General features: G+C 43.1%; 1 protein-coding gene across 4 annotated transcripts in view; it reads left to right on the top strand.

Annotated features, from left to right (window-relative positions):
- The first annotated feature begins 7 nt into the window (after window positions 1-7).
- RTN4IP1 (reticulon 4 interacting protein 1) overlaps window positions 8-8,933 on the top strand; it is a 56,951-nt gene continuing 48,025 nt past the window's right edge. For all 4 annotated transcript variants that reach the window (XM_083608393.1, XM_083608391.1, XM_083608392.1 and 1 more), the window contains exons 1-9: window positions 8-176; window positions 618-920; window positions 2,049-2,200; window positions 3,056-3,124; window positions 4,017-4,141; window positions 4,906-4,954; window positions 7,440-7,576; window positions 8,419-8,602; window positions 8,738-8,830. In XM_083608393.1, coding sequence (XP_083464519.1) covers window positions 23-176; window positions 618-920; window positions 2,049-2,200; window positions 3,056-3,124; window positions 4,017-4,141; window positions 4,906-4,954; window positions 7,440-7,576; window positions 8,419-8,602; window positions 8,738-8,830 — 1,266 coding nt within the window. In that variant the 5' untranslated portion in view covers window positions 8-22. The remainder of the gene's footprint in view (window positions 177-617; window positions 921-2,048; window positions 2,201-3,055; window positions 3,125-4,016; window positions 4,142-4,905; window positions 4,955-7,439; window positions 7,577-8,418; window positions 8,603-8,737; window positions 8,831-8,933) is intronic.

Raw genomic sequence — 8,933 nt, 5'->3', positions numbered from 1 at the left:
GGCTCAGACTTTCGGGGATGAAATGATGTTGTGTTCCTATTGGTTGGGGGGCGGTCAGGCCGCGGGAAGCTGTGTCAATTGGGTGACCGGGAACACAGGGCGCCCGCCTGAAGGAGACGCTGGGCAGGCAGGGCAGCCTTGTTTTGCTCACGCGGCTAGGTCTTCCTGGAGGAAAGGCGAGAGAGGCGGGTGGGAGGGAGAGATTCTGGAAGTTAGGATATTAAGGACTGCTTATATCTAGGGGGAAGGGGTCGCCAGCCTCAGGACTTGATAATCTCACTAGGGGCTGGCGCATAATTGACATTTCCAAACGAAAAACCCTGCTGTGTTTTACTTCCTGTATACCTCAGATTCTTGCGAAACCCAGTGAGGAATGGAGGTGTAACAGGAAAAGTTGGGTTTTTCCATTCTCTCTGTCTCTCCCTGTCTTTTCTTTTTGGGAAGAAAAGAGAAACGTCAGAATTGTCTTTTAAAAAAAGAAAAAGAAAATACAAAGTTTATAAATGTGCATTTCAGATCAGAATTGACTGGCCTGCTTTGTAAGAAAGTGCGTGTTTGAGGCATATCCATTAAAGAGCACAGCATTAAAGCCATATATATTCCTTTTGCTTTTGCAGTCATGTTGCTAAAAGGACACACGTTTAGTAGGAAAGTGTTCAGTAGCTTGTTGCACTGCCCTGGCTTGGGTGTTACCTGCCTTGGGATGGGAAAAAGTTTAATCCAGCAGCTTCCGTGTAGAAACTTACACGTCTCCTGCCAAAGATGTACGACGATGCCATCCTGGGTGATTGACCGTTACGGAAAGAATGATGTGCTGCGATTCACAAATAACATGATGTTCCCTTTAATCAACTTCCCTAATGAAGTGATTATTAAAGTCCATGCTGCAAGCTTAAATCCCATAGATGTTAACATGCGAAGTAAGTGCCTATATACATTGCATGTCACAGTTAATACCATTAATATTTACCTATTCTGCAGATTGGTAGTAAGGATTAATAATTTGGATTAAACTGTAAACTGATTTGAACTCATGAAATGAGCTGTATGAATATTATTTATAATTACTTATATTTTCATACCTTGGTGTTTGCTGAGTGTGATGTTAAATACTGTATGGTCTTTGTAAAGTCTGCATTAGTTGTGTGAAATACTGCATTTCATATTCAGTGCTCCTAATAGCCTTTTTAGCCTTTTGCAGTTTGATTTCATTGGCCCTATTCTGGTTGGGTATGACTGTCTTATAGAAAAAACAGGCCAAAAAACAAAACAAAATCCACCCAAATAAATCTAATTAAAATGGCACCATAAAGCTTAACGCATATATTGAGGCATGATTTCTTTTAGGCCTACAAATGTTTCTACCATATGCAGAATTAATGGTGCCTAAATTCACTGAAATCAGTGGGCCTAGATGTGTCTTACTCTGGGCTGTATCCACCTGAGCTTTACTCAGAGCAAACCCATTGAAATTACAGGGCATAGATTAGTCCTGCTCATTAATGTCAATGGGTCTTCTGTGAGTTTGACTACCATTGGATACGATGCTCTGCATTCAATCATGTTTCAATTTGTTACTCTGCTGCAACAAAAATGAAGACCGACATAGCAATCCAACACTTCTCTCCTCTGAATGCTGGGCTGGAGGGAGAGGGTTGGATTAGGTTACGTTAAGGAGTCCCTGTATCAAGCTCACCTGGCTGAACTGGCTTCCCAGCAGGAAGGCAGGAGGGCCATTAGTGAGTAGCCAGCAGGAAGGCTGCAAAATGGGGTGGTCAAACCCTACCTTTCCTCCAAGGAGCTTAAAGTGGTGCACGCTGTTCTCCCCCCTCCACCTTTTCCTCACAACAACCCTGTGAGGTAGGTTAGGCCGAGAGATAGCAACTGGCCCAATGTCATCCATTGAGCTTCCTGATTGAGTGGGAATTTGAACTCTCGTCTCCTAAGTCCTAGTCCAACACTGCTGTTTAATGCAGAGCAGGGCTTCTTTGAGCATAGGAAATTGAATGGTGTAAACCAGCGACAACTGTTCTCTGTTTGCTTGGCAGGCGGTTATGGAGCTGCTGCTATAAGGATGAAGCGGGATCCGTTGCACATCACAAGCACAGGCAGTGAATTCCCTCTCACACTTGGTCGGGATGTTTCTGGAGTTGTGATGGAGTGTGGACTAGACGTGAAATATTTCAAACCTGGAGATGAGGTAAGGATGAGCAAGGAAGGAATGGGAGTCACTCTAAGTGGATTTATAAATCCTCACTCTCAGTAGAAACATTACCCCAGTGTGCATGTTCTGCTTCAGTTGTGCACTGCCAAACCAGAAGTTACAAATGGTGCCTCTTTCTTTGACTCCTTGTTTTGCCTCTTCTGCAGTTCTAAGGTGTTAGGAGCTCCAGTAAGGGAAAAGTTGGATAATCCTGTACATAAGCTGCATACAGAGGTGCCAACTTGAGTAATACCATGTTGCAAGTTATGTTGCAATTCCACTGTTTTGCTGGCATCCATTTGTCTCAGTAGACGATGGAGTGCGCCTCTGGGGGTAAAGTCAAACCTCTGGAGAATCACAGCAGCTGCGGTGGTGGCTGCAGAGACCAGTAACTTGTAACTGCTGCCTCCTGTGTTAGCAGCACCAAAGTGACCTCTCTAGGGCGGAAGCCTGGGCAGTGTGTATGGAGCAATATGTTTGGCACCAGCTTGGCTGCAGGAGTTGCTGGAAAGAGGCCATCCAACCATTTTAGGGACTTCACTCCAGATTTGTGTATGGTTTAGTCCTTAGCCTTTTATTCTCCCAACATGTCCTGCAAGGTAGCATGCCTCTGAATACATGTTGCTTGGGATTACAGCTGTGATTGTGCTCTGGCCTTCTTTCAGGCTTCCCATAGGCACCTGGTTGGCCACTGTGAGAACAGGAAGCTGGACTAGATGGGCAATTTTCCGGATCCAGCAGGCTCTTATTATGTTCTTAATTTGATACATAATATTTTTAAGGATTAGAAATTCTGCTAAACCATGAAAAGCTTTGGACTATGTTTGAGTTTTGGACTTCTTTTTTTTCCAGGTATGGGCAGCAGTTCCTCCCTGGAAACAAGGCACTTTGTCAGAGTTTGTTCTGGCAAGTGGAAATGAGGTAATGAAGCAAAGTATTTAATTTGAGATGAAATGTTTCTGTGCAGCTTCTAAAATGGGTGGGGTTGTTTTTGCATTTTGTCTTAGAATATTTTTTTCCTGTTAAAGGAAGAGTCAGAAATTTCCACTTTGATCTGAACTATGCTGTAGCAGATCTGTCTCTTCCCTAAATTTAACATTGAACGGGAGGTAAGGTGACAGGGAGGAAGGCAGATGAGTGATGGCTACAATTGCACAGTGTTTTATTTTCCCTGCTTGCAAAACAAAGCACTGAACCATAATCTCAACCCTTTGCCAGTGGGTGGGAGGACAGTGAGCTTGAACTTGCAGCTGCTGTATGGCAGCAATGAGTTTTCAGGGTCCGATTTCTGAATATATAGTGCAGTGTGTTGCTGCAGTGTGAAGAAAGAAAGGACCCATTGTGTGTGGGTAATGCTTACTTGCTACAGTCAACCAGGTGACCTCTTATTCAAAAGGCTGGAGCTACCCTGTCGAATAGTATTCCAGTCTTTATGAATTTTGATTATCCATATGCAGAAGCAACACTTCAGATATGGCATGTTTCTCACATGTGTACACATCTGTAGGGGGAAAAGGATGCATGGTACTGTGTGAAAAATGTGTGATTGCCTGTTTTTCCCAGCATTTCAGCCATGTGCATGTGGCAAAATAGACACATGTATACAGTTCTGTTTTGTTTGTTCTTTATATGTTTATGTAGGGGCAAATGATGTGTTTGCAGCAACCCGAAACTGTCCCTCAGCATCTGAAATTTGTATTGAATCATCATCATCTGGGCTGCAGAACCTTGGCAATCCTTTCTTTTTTACAATGCTAAATAGCAAAATCTTTCCGGTTCTTGGATACATGTCTGTTTTCCTCCCTTTCTGCAGATCTCTAGAAAGCCCAGATGTCTCAGCCACACTCAAGCAGCTTCCTTACCTTATGCTGGTCTAACAGCATGGTCTGCCATTCACCTCGCTGGGGGGCTAAATCAGGATAATTGCAGCAATAAGAGGTAAGTTACCAGTTGTTCTGTAAGCAGGAGTTTCATGTAGAGCAAAGGTAGGAAGCCAGTGGCTCTTCAAATGCTGTTGGATTCCCAGCTCCAACAGCCCCAGCCCTCAGGACTAATGGGCAGGGCTTATGTGTTGTCCAACAACAGTGTGAGGGCCACAGTCGCTTAATAAGTGAGATAGGTTTCCACATTATATAAACTACTGCGAGCGGTTCCTTGATTATCGTGCATGTTGAAGTGTGTTGGACTTAACACGTTGTGGTTTGGGTGAAGGAGCTCTTGGGCTGGGGTTTTGCCCAGAGTGGGAAGAGGCAAGGAGCCAGTAGGCACTTTGGGGGAAGGTCTGGAGTTAGTAACATCACTAGTGAGTCTAGAGGAGAGTGACAGCAGAACTGGTCTAGATCTTACGATAAGAGAACACACCTGAAAGTAAGGTGTCTTCAGGTGGTCTCAGAAGTTAAAGGGTTCTAAAGAGCCTAGGGACCAAGAGGGAAGGGGAAAATCCCATTATGTCATACACAAGAAAATGTCATAGTTAAATGAAAAGTTTCTCCTTTGGCTTTAGTATGATTTTTAAAAACTAGCTTAGGAGCTATTTATTATCTATCGCCCTCCAGTTTACCTTTATTTTTCCTTTGGCTTTGCCCTATATAGGCAGAACTATTTAGAAATAAATTTTCACAACAAAAGACAATCAATTTAACACCTTTGAATTGCTGGGGTATAGAAATGCCTCATTACCTGGAATTCTTTTCGCTTCACAGAGTATTGATCTTTGGTGCAGCAGGTGGAGTAGGTACCTTTGCTATACAGGTAAATATGTTACAACTAACTACCTTGGCTGATATTTTGGGAAAGCTTAGATTAAAATTCTCTGCAATGAGTGACTAAGAACATCATCCCCCACCCCCACCCCTCATAATCTTGGAATGGTGAGATAACAGTACTGATTAGTTAAGTGCTTTTTCCTATCTAGAATGTGTTTTTGAACTGTGACAATGCTTCTTGCTTGCATAGATGAAGGGTAGAGATGGATTTGTGAGTAAATTAGCATTTGTTGCTGCACCCATTTTTGCTCCTGGTCCATCACTTGCATGTGTAAAAAAGTTACAGATTTTTCATTATTAAGAAAGAAAGAAGAATCAAATGTTAAAGGTACCGAGAGAAGAAATCTCCCAGGACCTATTTGCAGGCTCAATGTACTCTTGTTGGATACTATGCCTAAAAGACCCATTCAGTTCTCTCAAAATGGGGAAAAAATATCGTCTTGTTTAATTTCCCAAGAGTGAATGAAAGGGGAAACAAAACCCTTGCTCTGTCTCAGCTGGACTTGGCAAGGCTGACGGTTTCATGAAGCACCAAATTAGGATCTGAACTTAATTTTGTGACTGGCGCACACCCAAGATAAAACAGATCAGACCTAGATTAAGGCCCTAGAAAGTGGAAATGCAATGATGACACTTGGGTTCCGTTAGAGTGCTTCCACTAAAAAGGCTATCTGCTATCTCTCGGATGGTTGAGGAAGCCAGATAAGGCCCTCTGATGAGAATTTTACTGTATCACAGGCACATATGGGGACAGGCAGCCCTGTTCCCAAACCACAAGGTTTTGAATTCAGCTTGAAATCTGTTGTATATATTGGTCCTTTCTAGTTCCTAAAGATCCCTTGAAAGTCCAGTGGTAGATTTTGCCCTTTGCTGATCTACTCCGTGTTGTCTTGGAGGGACCCCATTCCACTCTTTGGAAATCACAGAAAAGCAGTCTTTTATGCAATATTGAATTACATGTAATTAAAAGATCAAATAGAATCTCTTTCTAGAGCTGACATTTTAAAAAATGTGATTTAAAAATATCCAGGTATAAAATATGAGTACCATCTGTCTGTGTATTGTAATGAAACTAAATTCGGAAAGTCAAACTGAGCTTTTTATTTGGGCAAGAAAAATGAGGGTCTGGGGGACAGTAACCCTCCAGAGGAAATTTGGTGAGTACTCAGGGAGTTCCATTGTGCAAGTGGGACGCATTTGTTGGATACCAGCCCTAGTTCTTAAGAACAAACTGGGGAGGGCAGTTACTGTTACAACCTGCTTTTGTCGGAAACATTTAAACTTAGATGGATTTGGTGGTCTGGTCCAAGAAAGCTCTTTCTTTGTTCTTAATGTAAAAACGCCACAGGTGAAACCAGGTGAGCCTTCTCACTTGAAAGGCATCAGGCGGTTATGGACCCAGCTCCCTCAGAACAGAATCTGACAGCTCCTGACTCTCAAGTTTGGCCATCTTACTACCAGATGGAAGTACAGTGGTACCTCTGGTGAAGAACTTAATTCGTTCTGGAGGTCTGCTCTTAACCTGAAACTGTTCTTAACCTGAGGTACCACTTTAGCTAATGGGGCCTCCCGCTGCCGCCGTGCAATTTCTGTTCTCATCCTGAGGTAAAGTTCTTAACCCAAGGTACTACTTCCAGGTTAGCGGAGTCTGTAACCCAAAGTGTTTGCAACCTGAGGTGTTTGTAATCCGAGGTACCACTGTAACTGGATTCAGGGGCGGGAGGCAGGCAGAGGACACAAGACAGTCCCAGCAGTGGCTGGTTGGGTGTCTTTTTCCTAGAACTGTAGAGTTGGAAGTGATCCCAAGGGTCACCTAGTCCCACCCGCTGCAGTGCTGGAATCTCATCTAAAGTATCCAAATCAGATAGCCATTCAACCTGTGCTTAAAAACCTCCAATGAAGGAGAGTTTAACACCTCCTGAGGGAGTCTGCTCCACTCTCAAATAGATCTTACTGTCAGAAAGTTCCTCCTTTCTTGCACAGAACAGCTTGCCATTGATAACCAGCACCAGATTTAGGGGTGTGTAGGCAGTTCTCCATGGGGTGCTGAGTGGGGGTCGGCGATGCAAATGATGATGGTGGTGATAATAATAATAATAATAATAATAATAATAATAATAATAATAATTAATAATAAATTCATAGGGGGTTGGACTAGATGACCCTTGGGATCTCCTTCCAACTTTACAATTCTATGATTCTATTATGATTAATAACACTAATAATACTATATAATTTATACAGGTACCTACTGAGAAGATCCATACAAACCCAGCTGTACCAAAATGAATTACTGTGAAAATAAATATAAGGGGTGGGGTAATTTTGTCTTTGCTTAAGGTGCCGTAAGTCTGGCGCTGTTGAGAAGAAATACAAATTTGAGTTAGAGAAGGGCGGTAGTTGTGTGCAATCTGCTGAAAGCAAGTCTAGTCAGCTGCTGTGTTCTTTTTGTACTGTGTCTTCTCATTCAGCTAATGAAAGCCTGGGGTGCTCATGTGACAGCAGTTTGTTCCCAAGATGCCAGTGAACTCGTGAAACGTCTCGGAGCAGATGATGTGATCGACTACAAATCTGGAAGTGTGGAAGAACAGCTGAAAACGTTACCGCTGTATGTATGGGCTAAATCATGGGTGTGCATGGTGAATGTGCACAACCCCAAGTTGGCTGTTCAATTTTTGGGTGGGTTTAAGCAGGTCGCCTGCACCTGAGCCTTCTGCGCTGGTAACTTAGTGAGCAATCCTTACAGGGAGCAACTGGGTAGAATCCAGAGGTGGAGCCATCACTGTATCCGAAGCCCTGCTGCTCACACCAGCCAGGACAGAAGGTGGTATTTGCTTTGCCGGGTCAGGATTCGGTCCCTCTCTGACTGCTGGACTCACTTAGGATCCAGTGGCTCTGTGACCAACATTATTATTATTAATTAAATTTGTATATTGCCCTTCATCCGAAGATCACAGGTCAGTTCACAACATAAAAATACAACATAAGAACACAAAGTACGTAATGAAAAAAAGAACCAAAACAAACCAATAATTCCCCTCCCGCAAACACATAGCTCTGCCCTCTCCTATTCCACCCTGTTTGGGGGTTTTCCACCAGCAGGAAGATCACCAGCAGGAGCCTGTCAGAAATCCACACTGTGAGCACAGCAGGATCTTATGGTGGGAGACCTGCAGGTGGAGACATACAGGGAACCCACCACATCGTAACACTGGGGGCTCGAATTGCCCTGCCCAGACTATTAATGACTTACATATAAAGACATGTGTATGTAATGTAAAGCATTTGCACATGAAAGTTTTTGAACTTCTTTCTGAGTAAACATGCTTAGATAGCTTTCCTCAAGTTGTTATGTAATTGATTGATACCATCATGGCCGGGACATGGTGTGTTCTTTGGGAGAGAAAGGAAATTGTTCCAATTCATTTTCTTCCTGTTTTATCTCCCTAGGTTTGATTTTATCTTAGATAATGTTGGTGGATCTACTGAAAAATGGGCTCCTGATTTCCTCAAAAAATGGTCAGGAGCCACCTATGTCTCCTTGATAACACCCTTCTTGGTCAACATGGACAGGCTTGGTGTAGCGGATGGCATGTTACGGACTGGAATGACGTTCGGTTCAAAAACTTTCAAGGTCTGTTAACAAAATCAAATGCTTTAGCTTCCTACCCATTTGCTGTATGTGAGCAATTCCTTTCCAGTGTGCTGTTTTTTCACCTGCTCTTTAATGTCAGTCATGATCTAAACTTGTGCTTGCTGTCCGTTACAGCATCTTTGTAAAGGGGTTCATTACCGGTGGGCATTTTTTGCACCAAGCGGCCCTTATCTGGACGAAATAGCTGATCTCGTTGATGCAGGAAAGGTATGTCTGAATTGCTAGTTTTACTTCCCATTATCTGCTATAAACCATGCGCCGTTTGGGTTCAAATGCTTCTTTTGTAACTAAGGAAGAAAATTTTAGCAAG

Source organism: Podarcis filfolensis (genome assembly GCF_964270895.1).
Source record: "Podarcis filfolensis genome assembly, chromosome: 3".
In the NCBI taxonomy this organism is placed as follows: Eukaryota; Metazoa; Chordata; class Lepidosauria; order Squamata; family Lacertidae; genus Podarcis; species Podarcis filfolensis.
The sequence above is the reverse complement of the archived record's forward strand: the minus strand, read 5'-3'. Positions and strand labels throughout refer to the sequence as shown.